This window comes from Nansenia antarctica (assembly GCF_963989245.1).
Source record: "Nansenia antarctica genome assembly, chromosome: 20".
In the NCBI taxonomy this organism is placed as follows: Eukaryota; Metazoa; Chordata; class Actinopteri; order Argentiniformes; family Microstomatidae; genus Nansenia; species Nansenia antarctica.
Window position 1 is genome coordinate 6258396 of NC_137693.1, and position 18773 is coordinate 6277168.

The 18773-nt window shown below is 43.2% G+C and overlaps 1 protein-coding gene across 1 annotated transcript; it reads left to right on the plus strand.

Annotated features, from left to right (window-relative positions):
- The first annotated feature begins 8139 nt into the window (after nt 1-8139).
- On the plus strand, nt 8140-17225 carry LOC308174922 (uncharacterized protein). Its single transcript, XM_080550034.1, has 18 exons — nt 8140-8223; nt 8988-9572; nt 9698-9759; nt 10194-10232; nt 10781-10881; nt 11161-11189; nt 11674-11982; nt 12085-12213; nt 12299-12418; nt 12608-13414; nt 14363-14456; nt 14593-14615; nt 15296-15418; nt 15497-15625; nt 15777-15806; nt 15989-16151; nt 16337-16458; nt 16987-17225. Exons 2-18 carry the CDS (start codon nt 9009-9011, stop codon nt 17023-17025), a joined length of 2883 nt encoding a protein of 960 aa, XP_080406160.1. The 5' UTR covers nt 8140-8223; nt 8988-9008; the 3' UTR covers nt 17026-17225.
- The last annotated feature ends 1548 nt before the right edge of the window (nt 17226-18773 follow it).

The following is an 18773-nucleotide window of genomic DNA, read 5'->3' on the forward strand; positions in this document are numbered from 1 at the left end:
TTAATAAGGAGAATGACAGATATGGCCGAGGCACACGGGAAGCGGCATATTGGCCGGCCGCTTCCGAGGGGGGTATAGGAGTATTTCTGGACTAGGATCCGTCGCGCAACACCGCCCCCTGGGTGCCGGAATAACGGTACTGGGCTCGAGGAGCCAGTCAGCCTAGTCTGCCTGGCGCCCTCCTCTGGGACTGCCGGCCACGGGGTCGTGCAGCGGATCCTATGCAATAGGCAGGGGATAATTGGATGCTAAGTTGGGTTAAATTGGCTACCAAATTGGGTGAAAAAGGGATAAAATCTGGAACAAAACAAAAAAATAAATAAATAAGGAGAATGATTGGGGCTACTATGCCGCTAACCAATCAAAACCCGTTAAAGCGTCACCTGACTTGACGTCTGCCAATGATATTCCTTCAAAATACGGAACTAGGAAGTAAACAACGTATTATCTGGAAAGACGAGAAGACTGAGTTGTTTCGGATAACTTTACTGTCAAGTAATGTTTCAGGTAAGATTTGCACGTCATACTAATTCATATCACATATTAATGAACAAGTCCATGTCATGTTGTGTCAATACAAACATGTTCTAATATGCTATTTTAGTGAAAAATCCAACCAAACGTCACCCGCGATTGTGAAGCTAATGAATTAACAAGCTATCTAACTTTAAAGGGTACAATAGCTAAGTTACCAATGTCAACTATGTCTATTCTCAATCATTTCAGTAATAATTGTGCCAAATTGGGACCAGTAACATTAACTTGTGTGTGAGTACGTTACAGTACCGTATTTTCCGGACTATAAGTCGCACCCGAGTATAAGTCGCAGCAGACCAAAAATGGGTCATGAAGAGGAAAAAACCACATATAAGTCGCATGGTTCAAGGGAACGGGCTTGGCGGAATCAGCGGGGAAAGAAGACCCTGTTGAGCTTGACTCTAGTCTGGCACTGTGAAGAGACATGAGAGGATTTGTAAGCCCAGGAAGGACATAATTCACGTTAAAACTTCTTCTGAAAGGTTAGAAATACTTAAATTATCGAGTGTAAAGCCAGGGCTAGCTAGCGCGTTGCTAACGAAGGTTAGCAAAATGGCGTCGCGGGAGCAAGCAAACAGGATGGAACAGCCTCTGAAAGGTAATAAATGACTTTAATATCGTGTATAACGTTCATAATAGCGTGTATAACGTTCATAATATAGTGCTTAATGTCCACATTGTCGAGTGTAACGACTATTTATCGTGTATAAGGCCATGACAAAGATAGCTTGGTGAAAAACGGAAGTAGTTAGGATGAAGGGCGGCCTACAAACAATGCAACATTGAACAGCCTCTGAAAGGTAATAAATGACTTTAATATCGTGTATAACGTTCATAATATCGTGTATAAGGTCCATAATATCATGTTTAATGTCCACATTGTCGTGTGTAATGTCCACATTGTCGAGTATAATGGCTATTCTATCGCGTATGTGGCGCTAGCGGAAGTAGCAAAATAGCCTCGCGGGGGTAACTTAGCAACATAGAACAGTCTCTGGAAGGAATAAATGACTTTAATATCGTTTATAACGTCCATAACATTGTGTATAAGGTCCATAACATCATGTTTAATGTCCACATTGTCGTGTTTAATGTCCACATTGTCAAGTATAATGGCTATTCTATCGTGTATGAGGCGCTAGCGGAAGTTACTCCTTGGTTCATGTCAGTCAGAGATTACCGTATGTCAGTTCATGTCAGTCAGAGATTATGAATTATTGATATATAAGTCGCACCTGACTATAAGTCGCAGGACCAGCCAAAGTATGAAAAAAACCGCGACTTATAGTCCGGAAAATACGGTATACGTGTGTGCAAGCATGTTTTTGATATTGTCAATCGTCTCACTTTTACGAGGTGAGCTGGTAAGACAAAACCCAAGACTAAATGTATCTTCACTTGCCTTGCCTATAATTGACGAGACTAGACAAAGATTCAAGTGTTTAGAGAACATTTATAACACTAGTGTGTTTTCGCAGTGCAAACACAGACACATGTCTGTACATGGTAGGTTGTTAGATTTGCATGTGCATCTCCCTTTCACACATTTTGTTTTTTTGCAGGAGCAGTATACAAGCTCTAAAACTGAAATATTTGTCCCGTCTGCATATTATGCACTGGGCGGGAAGAAGATGTGGTTTTTTATTTAGGCTGAACGTAGTGGTAGTCTTTGAGCGGAGAAGTCTAGGCTTTGGTGGTGTATAATTTTCAGTTTGACCTTCTGCTTCTACTACATTGTAAGGGAGGGGGGGGAGGGAAGGGAGAGAGAGAGAGAGAGACATATGATACTCTATCAGTGTTTCCTCTACATGCATTTCATCGTGGCGGACCGCCACGATGGAATTTCCTCCGCCACCATTCAGATTTCTCAAAAAAAAAAAAAAAAAAATTTAGGCCGCTTTTCAGACCTTCACATCGCTAGACACACCCACAAGCGCGAAGCGACGCGCTTGCAAAACTGTTTTGTGATTGGTCGAATACATCTAGGCTGCGTGTAGTCTACAAACTACTTCAAATGTTACAATATGCGCGACGACGGTGCTGGATCCTGGATCTGTGCATCGGTGTGCAGGAAGAACACGGAGCAGGCGCCAGACCAGACTAGATGATCGTGGAGTGAAGATATTATGAAAGTGTACGTGCTTGTCGATCACCCGTCGCATCGCGTACGCTTTAATAATCTCTTCACTCCACAATCATCTAGTCTGGTCTGGCGCCTGCTCCGTCTGTTTTTCTTCCTGCACACAGGTAAACAGATCCAGGATCCAGCAGCGTCTTCGGGCTCGCGCAAACAAACCCGGCGAATTTTTTTACTTGCCCCAGGCAAGCGTTACTGTTGAACCCTGCTGATACATGATTCTTCCCTGCACATTGACAATGTTTTCTCTCTCCTCTTTCTTCTGCGTTGTGAAGGGATCCACTGCAGCGTACACGAAAAGCGGCTACTGTGTCAACCGCTTCCCATAATAGTTACAACAACCATAAAGCCTCCATAATGATAATGAAAAGAAGGGGAGACGAATTTTTTATTGACAACGGAATTACATGCTGGAAAAACATGCAGACACAGACAATAAGAGACACACGGGAGAAGTACGGGAAAACATTTTATTTTTTTTGGCCATCCTCGAGTTTTGGCTGAAATTACGTCGTTGTTTTGAGCGCGCGTGCGCGTTTCATGCGCGTGCACGCGGAAAAAATCGCGGGCGCGGTCAACGCTACCCGCCACCATTGTAAAAATTCCTGGAGGAAACACTGTCTATGCATTGTAATAGTAATGCTTCCAACGTTATAGCCTAGTTTATTTACAACTCTCCTAATCTGTTTCCCCAGGTAACCCCAGATGCTCAGCCCTGGACTGCACTGCACATCTTCTGGACCTGACCTGACAGGGCTGACCCTGACCCATTGATGCCTTGTTCATATCTTGTTCATGTCATATCTTAGCTTGTTTATATCATATTGTTAATAATGTTCATGTCATATCATATCATATTAATCTTAGCTTGTTTATATCATATTGTTCTTATAAATAACTTATATTGCTATAAAACACACCTGCAGCCTCCTGTACTGATTTTTCCCTTCTCTTGCGGGCTCTTTCAATGTTTCGTATGTTGGCATACTGCATATAGCATTGTCTATGGTAGCCAATATTGTGGTTATAGTGGTTCTCCAGCTGCACAGCCGCAGAGAGGAAAGCGCTACAGAGAGTCGTGAGATCGGCCCAGAAGATCATCGGCGCCCCCCTCCCCTCTCTGGAAGAGCTGTACAACACACGCTGCCTCAGGAAGGCCTCCAAGATCTCCAGAGACCCATCCCACCCTGGGAACGAACACTTTGTTCGGCTGCCCTCGGGCAGGCGGTTCAGGACCATGTCCGCAAGGACAAATAGACTGAAGCTCAGTTTCTACCCCAGGGCCATTCAGGCCCTGAACACAGCAAAGACCTAGGTTCTAGGCCCTGGACAATCTAGACAATTTGATGGCAGCTACTAGATTGTAATCAAGTGCAATACTGAAACACAACTGTGAACATTTCAAACCTGCAAACTGCGACACTTTAAATGAATGTGCAATAATACTATGTGCAATATGACAACCCTCGGGTACATAAGGTTCAGAGATAGGAAATGTTAGGATATGTATAGCATAGCATAGAGTACAGCACAGTGTTTTATTTGTATAGTATAGTATAGTGGATAGTGTACATAGCCTTTATTTATGTAAACCAGCTCTTTTCCCTTCTTGTTTTTAGTATTTTTTTTCCTAGCACCAGGGGAGCCCCCCCCTCCCAATATAATACCTATAGTTATATTTTTTTTTTTTACAGCCCTTTCTGCAATTTGGCTTTCTGCAGTGTGAAGATTCACCCACTGTAGAGAACAATGTACAAATTTGGTCCAACTTGCATCTGAAAATGCTGTAATATCGTCCGTTCGGTTTGTTAAATGCATACAACACTCCATAATTCATCACATCTCGTTATTTCCCCGCGGTTGCTAGGGTTAACATAGTCAGTTGCTAGGGTTAACAGCCATTGTTTACATTTCGGGGTCCTAATGAAGCCGTACTCGAATTCTGATTGGTTTATCAACTAGAGCGACCAGCGATGTGCCTGAGCAGACAGACTATTAAAAAATAAGTTTGTGAAAATCTCCGACATAATACAGCTGCAAACAAAATTGTTATAGACTTAAGAGAATTACTTAATATCGTATGTAAGAGATCGTTTACTCTGTAGATGGAAAAAGATAAACTTCGCGATAAACGCATTCGGCCCACCACCTATTTCCCGTTGTTACCGCCACCATGCGGGTCTGACCAATTCCTGGAACAAAAAATGTTCCATAGCATAGGGCGTTCTATCCAGGGTTCGAGTTATGTGGGAGCCAATGGGAGCTGAGCTCCCATAGAGATGGTCTGAGGCTCTCTGAGCTCCCATGAAGGCAGTAAAATCAAAAATCTGTGGGGGTCGCTAATAATACATTACCACAACTATTATTTGATCAAAATGTCAATGTAATGAATATTATTTAATTTATATTATAAATATTGTAAAATAAACACGTTTTCCAAAAGAACTACGCGCACCATTAATCTCCTGTGAATGACAGTATGCCTTTGACTGCCTGCACTTCACCACCAAGACACCATGGGGCGCAGTAGAATATTGTGCAACAGCAAAAGGTTGATTAATCAGCTGTGCGGTAAACCGTTGGAACACACAGTGCACAGCTGATTAATCAATTAAACCAATAGAGTGAGACACCAGTTGCCTTTCAGGAAGTAGTGAGATCGTGCACCTAGCCTATTATTGAGAAGCAAACATTCATTCATTAGCTATACAGGAGTATATACATACAGTAGCTACCATGCCGCCCAAAAAAAGGCCACTGCTGCCGACCGGGTCATCAAGCCTAGAAAATGTCGGGGTTTTATCAAAGACAAATTTGACCCTCTCCCGTTCATCCAATCTTGGATAAAGAAAGGACATCGGACGTCAGCATCATGGGTTCCAGGACCGCGACCGCAGCCTACTGAAAACAGACCACTTTGGTCTATCTTGTCTCCGTAAAGGTAAGGTGGCTTTTACTTTTTACTAACCTAGTGTACTAACCTAATGTATTTTTCGCTCTTTCTGTATAGCAAAAATAACACAATTATTGGCCGAGATACATGTGTGACTATCGCTTTTATAGCTGTTGTTTCATGTGGGGCTGTTGATGTGGTGAAATGAGTAGCCTGCAGCTGTAGCGTCAGGATATGTTGGGATTTGAGGATGAGGATGATGTTTCGGTACCGGTACAGATTTAAAGTATCGATTTGTCACCGGTATCGAATAAAACCCAAACTGTACCCAACCCTAACTATATGTTTACATGCCAACTAATTAGCTAGTTCATTTTCTGTCATTTAGAGCTGAGGGGAGCAACAGAGAGACGGACAACAGGACAGCAACAGAGACAGACAACAGGACAGTAACAGAGAGACAACGGGAGAGGAGAGCAATAGAGACAGAACTGAATGCACTGAACCTTTTTTTTTATTCTTTGCATTATTAACACTGTTGTGTTATTGTGTTATTAAAGTGTTTAAGTGTTTTATGGTAAAGCATTATGAGTGGTGTGTGTGTGCAGGGTGCTCGTGAGTTGTATATTTTGGGGAGGGGGGAGGCTTGTGTATGGGGGCAGGGGGGTCCTCACACAAAGGAGTAGCCTAGGGCCACTGACCACCTTAATCCGCTACTGCCTATAGCTAATTAAAACGTGTAAGTCCCATCGCTGTGTGGGCATGATTCGCGCGTGCATGAGAACATTTCGCACTGTTATTTTGGAGACCCCCACAGAGTTCAGCTTATAACTCGAACCCTGGTTCTATCTAAACGTTAACCAAGCAAACATTTTTGGTTACCAACCCTATTAGATGTGCACATGTAACTAGATTACTGTTTGTATTTGTGAGATGATAAAAACGAATTCATTGTCCTGAAATTGTTCATCAGTGTTTGATAACGATACATAAAATGGGACGCGTTCCATACCATGCCAGCAATTAGACCGACCCATTTAGCTGGCTGCACCGTGTTACGCAGAACGCACGCTCTTAGAGTCTAGACTATGGCAAACAGACGGCAAATTCAAATGGTCGTTAACAAATTAATCCAGATATCTTTGTTTAGCGCTGAAAAAGACCGTGCATATAATAATACATACCGTTTGCGTTTAAGATGATGTCCTCTCGAGTTTTGGGGCTAGTCTGTCTTGGAGACACAGCGAGCAGGACCGTAAGCAAACAGGATGTAGCTGACAACCAATCGGTGCAGGGTATGCTGCTCTTCGACCAATCCCACGGTAGTCTGGGGACAACCCCCAGAGAGTCCCTCCCAGTAGGAAGAAGCTAAGCCAATGGAGTGAGACTAGGATGAAGCCTATTCATAGCTTTCAGTCACGTGGTTTCTTCCCTAGCAACCACCAACCTGACGGGCAAAAAGTATCATAGCAACATCGCTCAACATGGCTGCCTACTATTTAGACCACCTCACTCATGAAGAACTATCAAGATACACGACGGTGATAGGAGTGGAGGATTGACACCATTCAAATAGTGTTGGATTCCCTGTCTTCTACTCTATCCAGACACGTTGGAATTATTTTCCTAACCCCTGGAGAATCAAAGTTATTGACCTGCAAAGGGTGCCTCCTTGACCGGCTTTTCCCGTGAATAACACCGGTTATGGAGGTGGTACAAACATAAGACTATTATTGCTAAATTCACCATCAGTATACGGTCATTTTGAGCCCTTAACCACTGCGCTGACACCCCGAGAAGATATACTTTTAATGCCTGTGTGGTGTTATTTTTTTAAATGTTGACATTTTTGAGTTAGTAATTCATAAAATACAAAGGTTCCATCTCACAAAACATAATGGAATGTAAAAACTTTGACGCTCAATATCTCTGAACTGCCCTAAACGGAGGCTGTGTTCGGAATAGCGTACTAGTATAATATTCATGCTAGGTATGACGTAGATTTTGAGTATGCAGTGCGTTCACACTGTATAAGTATGTGAAATGTGAGTATGCGAGAAATCTAGTATCCGGGAACTTTGCCCTCCTGTCATGTCCACGCCCCTTTTTGGGTGGTAGACGTTTTAGGAGTTTGACTGGTGGTCAATGCAAATGTATGGTCTTTGCTACTTTAATACGCTAAATTGGGGTCCCCAAACTACGGCCCGCGGGCCGGACACGGCCCGCCCCCACACTTGGACCGGCCCTTTGAACAACGTCGCCCCCACACACTCTCAACAATGCCAGAAACATATTTTGAAAATTAAACTTTAAATATATGTTTTAATCATATCATATCTGTATTTGATATTAATAAACACCTAATGGATCAGATTATGTAAAAAAACTCAATTTTGACAACAATTGAGATAGAACCTTATAATTCTAACGTCACCTATAGGCTTCATCTTAGTCTCACCCCATTGGCTTAGCTTCTTCCTACTGGGAGGGACTCTCTGGGGGTTGTCCCCAGACTACCGTGGGATTGGTCGAAGAGCAGCATACCCTGCACCGATTGGTTGTCAGCTACATCCTGTTTGCTTACGGTCCTGCTCGCTGTGTCTCCAAGACAGACTTCTCCCCAAAACTCGAGAGGACATCATCTTAAACGCAAACGGTATGTATTATTATATGCACGGTCTTTTTCAGCGTTAAACAAAGATATCTTGATTAATTTGTTAACGACAATTTGAATTTGCCGTCTGTTTGCCATAGTCTAGAGTCTCGAGCGTGCGTACCGCGTAACACGGTGTAGCCAGCTAAATGGGTCGGTCTAATTGCTGGCATGGTATGGAACGCGTCCCATTTTATGTATCGTTATCAAACACTGATGAACAATTTCAGGACGATTAATTCGTTTTTATCATCTCACAAATACAAACATCGAGACAGTGATCTAGTTACATGTGCACATCTAATGGGGTCTAATTTGTCAGACCCGCGTGGTGGCGGTAACAACGAGAAGGCCACAAAGGCTAGATGGCGGCTGGCTGTAACGTTATGTCCATGTGATTATGCTAAGCTAACATGCTAGGTAGCCCGTTGTGTCCGTGTCATGATGCTAAGCTAACATGCTAGGTTAGCCCCTAACCCGCCAGCTGACTTGACTTCTGTGGTTTCATCTCATCGTTGACTTTTGTTATAATCGTAGCTATTATTGCAAGCGTGCTTTTTTTTTTTTATTACTGTTGAGTGTTTGGAATTCTAAAGGTATTGGGTTGGTCTAATTGCTGAAACGGGATGGAACTGGTCCCAGTTATGTATCGTTGTCAAACACTGCTTGGCTCTTGGACACCTCTTGCCCATCACTCAACAATTCAGACAGGGTTTGGTTTGAAAGACTTTAAGCCATGCAATGAAATATACTCGTTTCCCTTTCAGAATAACCCTGGGTGTTTGAGGATGGAGGAAAGAGAGAACTACAGTGAGAAGAAATCTGGCGAGAGTCACAGCTCTGCAAAAGCTCACGGTTCTGCCGATGCAGGGCCAGGGATGAGCACCCTGAGCCTGTACGCCACTCTGGGGCTCTCTCTGGAAGACGTGGACGCTCTGGCCCAGATCCCAGAGAACGAGATCAGCGTGGAGACCTTGCCTTTTCTGATAATGCAGCTGAAGACCAAACGAGCCAAGAAAGAGGAGCAGGGGGAGACCTCCCCCCCAAGAGTCAGACACCAAGAGGATACCGGTTCAAAAGGTCGCGGCAGACAGGATAGTCCTGCCGTGGTGGGCCCTCGCCGGTCAAACAACCACGGCGACACTGACTACAGGAGAGGGCAAAGCTATAGACGGCCTGAGCGGACAGAAGGGAGGAGAGATTCTCGTCACTCAAGCAGCCCTCAAAAGCCATCACTGGCCAGCTTGCCCAGGTTTCCACTCTCTTATCAAGTGGATGATTTTCATGGAATTACGCCGAAGGTGTTTCCACACACATGCTCTCTATGTAACGCCATGATAAATTGCAGCAAGGTAAGGGTCGTGTGATACTTCTGGAATGTATTACATTGACGGTTGAAAGACGTATTGCAGCAATTTATTGAAAGAAGTGATCTCGGCCTTTATCAGCGCGTGCATAAATGTTTCTCTTTTCCCAGACATGGAAGGGCCACTTCAACGGAGTGAACCATAGTTACAGCCGACGACAACTGTTGCTTCAGTGAGTGTTTCCTGGGAACATTTTTGCATATTACAGTTCATATTATAATGTCATATTTAGATTTAAAAAATTACTGATCTGGTGAAATCTGAGAACAAGACGTGATGCACTACCAGATGCACTACAGTCCAGCTTAAAAATGGTGCTCAACTTGGACAGCAACATTTTCTCATCCTCTCAGACATTCAGAACAAAGAGAAAAATAGGAGCAATAACTAAGTCTTAATCAAAAAAAAATGTATTGAGGGACACACAGAATGGCTGACGTTTCGGTGTGTAGCACCTCCCTCAGAATGTATGTGTGTAATGTAGTCTTAGTCAGTTGTACTTGTTAAGATTACATTAGTGTGGTATTGTATTGAATAATTGAAAGTTGTTCAAACATTTTGCATGTGATTTTATTAGGTTGCCTGATTTCAAGTTTGTTTTGACAGATATCCAGATTTGGAGAAACATGAGACATCCAATAAGAAGTAAGTGGCATGAAACTTTTTGATAGAAAACTGGCTACCTTCAATAGAATCATAATAAGGGTGGATTCACACCTAGCTAGTTGGTCCGAATCAGGGAGCGTTTCCCCTCCTAATCTGGTTCGTTTGGGCATATGTGAACACAGCAACCGCACTCTGATCCGCAGCAAATCAACCGGACCGAGTCCGCCTAGACAAGGTGGTCTTGATCCGATTGCAATCGCTCCACGGAGTGATGCATTTGCAGTGAGAACGCACGTTACCCACAAAACGAATACAACACACAATATGATATGAAAAGAACACACTGAAAATAGATGACGGGTCAAGCATAAGACATAGATTTATTCCCAATGATTATTTCTAATAGTCATGGACATGATCGAACAAACTCATACAAGTGGTCAAATGACCAACTTACACAACTTACCATTACGTTATATCTGACTCCAAAAGACTGTTCATGATTAATAATGATTGACAATGCTTTGTCCTTACCTCTACCCCTTACCTCATCCTTACCTCTAACCCGTAATATGTTAAACTTTCAGGATGATTCCTGTCCCACGTAGAGAGGATGTTTCTCCTCCAAGAAGAGGACCCCGTCCTTCTATGCCATATAAGAGACCACATAACTCAGAGTATGCCTCAGGTGATTACTCCCTGCACTTCTACAATCAAGTGTCCACAGGCCACAGCACAACAAGACATCCTGTTGACCCTTTCGAAACCTCCCCATCCCCTCTATCCCACTGTACAGTTCCTCTACTGTAAAAAATAAAAAAAGTCCTTCTAGCTTTATGTCTGCCCCTGGCCCGAGCATGACTTTTCCTTGCTGATGATGATTCACTTTCTTAGACAAATGTGTTACATATCGGAATATATTGGAACATTTAAATCACCACCTCATGTTTTGTCTTTTTATCTTTAGGTGCCTATACGCACCGTTTGAAGCCCATGGTAATGACCCTTTTGTTTTCATTGCATGTTTTCTTATAACTAGCCCCCTTTCTATTCACCTCTTATATACTGTAATTTATTGGCATACATTTGCTAGTCTTGTCTACAAATAAGACTATAATGGTATGCCATGATGATAATAAACCTGTGATTGATTAGGTGAATATGAAGTAGTGTTATAGATGTTATCCTACACTTTAGAATGCCATTTTGATTGGCTAATCCGTTTACATACAGTGCTATTTATGTTGATCTTTTATACCAATTTGTTATTGTTATCATTGACTGTTGCAGTTTTGTGGGCTATTATCTAAGGTATAATTATTACTGTGTGCTAACCTAAACACTTGGTTGAAGTTTGACTGTTTTATTCATAACTTGCTTCAGGCTGAAAGCCTATAGAGGTTTATAAAGAGTTCAATAAAGGGGATCTAATAAAGGGTTAAATAACCGTGTTATTACCGTGTTGTTATAACCACGCCAGGTGGAGAACGAGTTCCGCCAGGAGTACGAGGAGCTGTCCCAGCAGTGCAAGCTGTTAGCCAAGGACCTGCTGGACCAGGCGAGGAGCAGCCGGGAGCTGGAGACCATCCTGAACCACCGGGACGACCCGCCGGAGTGTGCTAACCTAAACACTTGGTTGAAGTTTGACTGTTTTATTCATAACTTGCTTCAGGCTGGAACAAAGGTGGTGGTAACCAAATTTCCCCTGGGTTCTGTTGGTGTTGAAGACTTGCTGACTCTGGCTAAGCCCTTTGGCACGGTTGTAAAACATTTCGTGTTTCCCTGCGAGGTAATTTAAAAGTGTGTTGGAATAGCAAATGAATGAATACTCAACTCTTGAAATTGTCTGTAGTTGAATATCTACCAAATGTTGTCTTTTGCTTTGTTGTAGTGCTTCCTGGAGTTTAGTGAACACGAGGAGGCAGTCAGTATGGTGAACAGCTTGATGTCTGTTAAGCCAGCTTACGTGAAGAGCAATAACATAACCATGTACCTGTCACCTATGGTGTGCTATATTCACGTAAGTGTACCCTCTTAAAGTCAAAACTGTCAGTCTCTCTCGTTTTACGCAGACCATAGTATGAGCTTTGTTTTTGTTTCTTCAGATACCAAGGTGTCTGGTCACTTTTTCCCGTGTTCCTCCTGGGAAGGAAAGAGAAACTGAGATTATGGAGCTGGCCAAAATGTTTGGGGAAGTGCGGCATGCTCAATTTCAAAACGATGAGGTTGGCTTAACATTTTTGTGGTGATTTCAAGTTATGACTTCTTTTTATTTGTAAGGAACACAATTACTAGAGATAAATGCATAATCCAGGGCATGTATTTACAAAATGTACCAAAATGAACACACCAAAATGTGCATTGTACCACTCTTGAAGCATCTTTCTGTAGACCTTTTTCTTGTTTCTCTGCAGGCCCTGATCGAGATGGTAGATTGGGAGGATGCTGTCATTATGGTGAAGTACTACCACACCAACCCCCTCAGGATCAATGGAAAGAGTGTCAAAGTCAACTCCTCAAACAAGCGGTTTTTGTCTTGTAGAGAGAGTCCTGACTCCGCCACGTACAGAAGAGTACCGGTAGAGTTCAGTAAAAGGCACAAGAGTGAAGATACCAGCAAGACCTCAAACTCAACAAACAAACAGAAAACCAGCGCAAGCAAACAACCTGTTGAGAAAGTGGTGGAGCAAGGAGAGAGCCAGAAAAGCACATCAGAGGACAACAAGGAGGACCCACTTGATATGGAAAACACGGATCCAACTGAAGAGGGGATTACGGTGGAAGACGAAGAGAACATGTTAGATGATGTTGACGACACTGAGACTGGTGATGTTGACACTGAGACTGGTGATGTTCACACTGAGACTGGTGATGTTGACACTGAGACTGGTGATGATGTTCACATTAAGGCTGGCGATGATGTTCACACTGAGACTGGCGATGATGCTGATGCTAAGACTGGCGATGATGCTGATGCTAAGACTGGCGATGATGCTGATGCTAAGGCCGGCACTGATGTTGATGCTGAAGACCCTGCTTGTTCCAAAAGTGACTCTGTTGCGGCAGACGCTAAAGACAAGAGGGAACAGGAAACCCCCGAACTTTTGGTCGACGAGAGCTTGGTGGATTCTGATCCAAAGGCTACGGATGATCCTGCTCTTTGCAATACTGACGTCCCATTGGAGGATGAGATGGAGCAGAGGAGCTTTCATGAAGATGATGTAAGGAATTCTTGTCATTCATATTTGTGACCTGAACCAACAAAGCAAGGCTTATTGTTCCCAGAATTGAAAATAAGGTTTATATCAAGTGACCAAGTTGCAGGTACCCAGCCATGGGGCCCATAAAGCATTTTTGTTTGAACCCCTCAACTTGGTTGAAATTCTGGGAACATTCCCAAGAAAAATTGGTTTGGTTGAGATCTTCCACTGTGATCATTTGAAATGGCTACTACGGTCATTTTATATTCTAGAACTGCTGAAATCTGGCTGAGATTTCATTGGCTATTGAAGTCGGTCTGACAGTGTCGTCGTCAGCCCAGACATGTTGTCTGTGGCTCAAGTCAGCAAGGCCCAGTTTCAGTCATGGATTGTTGGAATATTCTTTGACCATTGTGAGTTTGTTGGGTAGCGTTATAAGCTCGGTATCTCTAATGGTGAAATAGCTAGTCATTTGAATGGTTTCCAAGGGCACAGAATCTAGACACTACATATCTAACTACATAACACATGTTGATTTGACATTTGATATTCATTATGGAATAGTCACTGTGTAAGGTTGGCTAGTATTTGGCCTTTGAAATGGTTAACTTGGTTGAACATGGATTCAACTAGAACACATGGGCAAGTCTTTGCAGTACCATGTCTGCCCTGGCCTCTTAAAGGAGCAATAGATATGCCTAACTGTCATGTAGATTATCAGCAACCCTAGCATGGCATCATCCTGACCAGTGGGTTTAAACTGTTTGACAACTCAATGTCATTTGTTTTCATGCAGCATAGTTTCAGACCATTGAATAGAAGATTATGTAACTGTCATATTCAGTGTTTCATCAGCTTTTAAAGGTGACAAATGATTGCAGCATAACCATTGTCATGAGAGACCCAATATCGCGTTGCGTTGCTTTTGAAACTCTTTGTTATGTAATTTATTGATTGATATTTCCACAGGAGGACATGGACGATATGGATTTTCCTGAGAACATGGATGATTTTGTTACATTGGATGAACTTGATAACAATGCTGCAGGGGTGTCAGAGGATGGTAAGCAATGAATGATGCAAAACAAACGGATCTTACTTGACACCAAAGGAAAAATATATTCTTTCAGATATATGAAAAGTGCATTACGGTCATTTGTAGATTCCAATCTATAATCAACTGTTGTTTTTATTTGCAGATCCAACTGAGTCTTCTTCACAGGTTGGTATTCATCCAAATGGCAACTTGGTTAATCTAGGAAGACAATGTCAACAATGGCCATGTGAACTGTGTGAATAGTTCACTCAATCAGCACTATTACTGTATGCTATTAAACTAAGGATGTGCATAACTCTTTCGAAAATGTTCATGGTCCAATAATTAGTGAGTGGTATGACAAATAATCAATATTTCGATTACAACATTCACAAAGGCAGTCATCGGCAAGAAATCACTTAATCTTAAACGCAAAATAAGCTAACTTTTACTTATTCACTTATTTCTAGTGTTAATCTTATATCTTCTTATGAATACGGAAATTAGGCTAACATAACAATAATGCAGAACAGGGGGAAAAATAATGCCACTAATCCCGACACATGCATTAAAGCGGTGCATGCATTTTGTATAACCAATTAAAATTACAGCTGTCCAAACCATTTCCAATTGCAAAAATTGTTTATCAATAGTCGAGCTATAGCCTACCCGAAATCAAAACAGCCAAATACACCCAAAAATAAAATGCCATCGATAAAGATTAAGTGGAATTTAATGTATGTTATTAATTCTCAAAAACCCCTCCCCTCTACTGTACTAATAGGCAGCATATTATTTTGCCACCATATTGGCATTTAGGGCAGTTTTTTCGGTTGCAAAAACAACGTTTTTGTCTTTCATTACAGGAACGAAAAGTGATTAGTATACGCCCCATCAGAAGGGGCTATGGCTTGGAGGATGTCCTCTTGAAACTGGCAGAGCCTTTTGGGAAAGTGGTGAACCATGCCATATCCTTCTACAAACAGGAGGTAGGTTTATAAATGAGATACACTCCTGTTTTTCTATGGGGTACTAATGTTAACTAACTAATGTTGCTTTATTTCCAGGCATGGTTAGAGCTTGAAACTTCAGAACAAGCAAGTGAAATGATGACATTTTACAATTACAAGAAGAAAGCCCAGATCTTTGGGAAAAATGTCTCTGTAAGCAGGTGCCTTACACTGCAAAAATTGGAGGTAGGTTTGGTGTAGTACCCATACTGTAACTTGATATGAGAAGATTGAAATCTGATTTTGAATAATATATCATTTGAATAAGCTATACCTATCCAGTCATTATTTTACTGTTAATGGGGTGACATTGTATTCTCTTGCTCTCTGAACACAGGAATGCTCCACTGAAATACGAACAACGATGGTTGGCCCAGCAAAAAAAGAGGAGATATGGACACAAGGATTGTGGTGGAGATGATGGGACAAAGAGGTGTTCCGTGGGAGAGGTGAGGACATATGAATACGGGTGCATTCACTTGTGCGGTGGTATCTCTGTATCTCAGAATGTGTAGAGCGGCTGAGTGAATGACATTGCTGTGTTTCCAGGGAAAGGAGGTCCAGAGCGCGGTGTCTGACTGCGGGGGGCCCTCTGGGGACCCTGAGGGTAAGGAGGCCGGTGGTGTTGGAGCCGTCCCAGAAGGTGAGGAGGAGGAGGAGGAGAAGGAGGAGGAGGAACCTCTAGGTCCTTACCAACCCGACAACCCCATCGGTAAGGACACTTTTTCTTTTCTTTTTTCTTCTTTTTTTCTCAATGATGTTGCTTTATTGGATGTTTCTCCCTGAATTGGCACGTGGTCATGTGTAAAGGAAGGTTTACTATCACTGTCATTGAGAACGTATATTGAACGTCAGTGAGACAACAAACCTGAGATTATCTTTTTCTTTTATTTGCAGGGGTTGATTATGTGGAACCAAGGACTGGATTCTTCTGCAAGCTGTGCAACATGTTCTACACCAATGAGAAAACAGCCAAATCGATCCACTGTAGCAGTGAGGAACATTACCTGAACCTTAAGGTGATTTTCTGCTCTTTTTTTTAAAGGAACAAACAGAAGAATGAGCATGTCGCTGAAAAGCATTATAAGAACTTCTGCGTCATTAACCTTGGTAGACCAGAACACATTCTCCACTTTCCTCAGTTTTTTACTGTCAATCTACATCTCTAAATAAATATACAGTGCCTTTGGCAAGTATTCCCACCTCTGGACCGTTTCCACATTTAGTTGTTTACAACCAGACTTTAAAATTAGGGCTGTCAAAGTGAACACGTTGGAAACCTTAAAGGTTGGAAATCTTAATGAGGTTGTAACACAACAGAATGTGGAGGGAAAAAGAAAGGAGAGAAAGTCTGGGGGGGTGAATATTTACTGACGGCACTGTAGGGATTTGTCACCTCCCAGAGCACCCAGGAATCTCTGCCAAATTCAAAGATGAGGTTACTATGGCGATGTGTTAATGTAGTGCTGGTGTTCTTGGGCATCAGTGGCGTTCCTTTTGGGACTTATTATCTAGTTTAAATGATTTCTTGTCTCTTTTTTTTTCAGAAAAGGATGGATGACAAAAAACAGTCCTCAACTGAGTGAGAAGATTGTCGTCCTCTTATGTTCCCTAGCAGTGGAAGATTGGCAGTGTTAATCAATTCTGTTTTGTTTTAAACATTCCAGTCTTTTATGTTACTGATGACACAACCTATTTGCAGAAAGGTTCTTTCATAATATGTGTGGTGGCCTGGGAAAACCCGTCGGATGTCGCTGGCGTTCGTTTGTGGCAAAGAGCAAAAATAGATGGAAATCGCGATTTTTGGCGATTTTGATATTATGTGGTATTCTAGTACTTTGAACTCCATACTACATTATGGTGAATAAACATTTTAAGAAAATAAAAGAGAAAGTACTTATTTTTATGTTTTTGTGGTGGGTAGTTTGCTAGAGAAACAACGTCACGTTGAACGTGTCTCATTCTCAGTTAAGCAACGCACGCACACATGAGCGAAAGGAGAGACGATACTTCCACCTGTGTTATTGCCAGTTTACTGATGCTCACAATAAGCATAAAGTAATAAAATCTTAACTAGAAGACACACAAATGGATCTGTCCCTCGCATACCGACGAGGCGAGCAGACTAACACCGCATCACAAGCAGACAAACGAGACCGGCCGATCTGCATAGGCTCCTCCCCCGACCCGGAGGAGAAAGGGGTAGTAATGACTATTGGCTTGTCCCGTTACGATTACCCCATCCAACAGTTGAGGGAAAAGTACGAACATCTGCGCCATCTACCCATACCGCCCATCAATGGAGTCACCCCGACCCTCCTCATTGGATCCGACCACGCAGACCTCATAGTCTCTACACTTGCGGTCTACCTCGGACCCAGAGGATGCCCAGCTGCGATTAAGACCCGTCTGGGGTGGACCCTCCAGGGTCCCATCTCCGTGCCCCATGGTCGATCTACATCAACCCGATGTATGTACACAAAGGTGGACCACATAGACTCCACCCTCCTGCAGCACGTCGAACGGTTGTGGAAACTGGACGACCTCCCGTTTAAGAACGAGAGACAGATGGTCCGATCCAAGGAAGACAAGTTTGCAGTAGCCCTCCTCGAGCAGAAGACCACGAGGCTCGAGGACAAAGGAGTGCTAAGATACGTGACCCCCCTCCTACGGCGAGAAGGTATGCCGACTCTACGTGTGCCCAAGGAAATCACGGGTAACTACCTGCGGAGCACAGAGCGGCGCCTAGCCAAGGATCCCAAACAAGCAGCAATCTACCGAGCTGAGATGGAAAAAACTCATGGTGGCCGGTTACGTGAGGAAGATCGGTGACCAGGAAGCCGAACGGACCGAGGAGTCCTGGTACGTGCCTCACCACAAAGTTTCACACAACGGAAAGGACCGCTTAGTCTTTAACTGCAGCTTTCAGGTAGGGCAGCAGAACCTGAACAGCTTACTCCTTCCTGGTCCCACACTTGGACCCTCCCTCCTTGGAGTCCTGATCCGCTTTCGGCAGGACAAGGTCGCCATCAGCGGAGACATAAAAGGGATGTTTCTACAAGTCCGGCTGATGGAGGAAGATAAACCCCTCTTGAGGTTTCTATGGAGAGAGAAACCTGACGACGAACATCCCTCCATCTACCAGTGGGAGGTACTTCCCTTCGGCACCACCTGTAGTCCGTGCTGCGCCACATTCGAGCTCCAGAAGCACGTCGCCGAAGACCCCGACGCCGGAGAGGATGTCCGTCACAGTGTCGAGCGGTGTTTCTATGTGGACAACTGTCTACAGAGCGTCGCTACTCCTGAAGAAGCGGAGAGCATTCTAATGAAGCTG

Coding starts and splice junctions, on each gene's coding strand:
- LOC308174922 (XM_080550034.1), top strand. CDS start 9,009: ATGGAGGAAAGAGAGAACTACAGTGAGAAGAAATCTGGCGAGAGTCAC. Junction 13,415..14,362: donor GGAGCTTTCATGAAGATGAT/GTAAGGAATTCT, acceptor ATATTTCCACAG/GAGGACATGGACGATATGGA. Junction 14,457..14,592: donor TGCAGGGGTGTCAGAGGATG/GTAAGCAATGAA, acceptor TTTTATTTGCAG/ATCCAACTGAGTCTTCTTCA.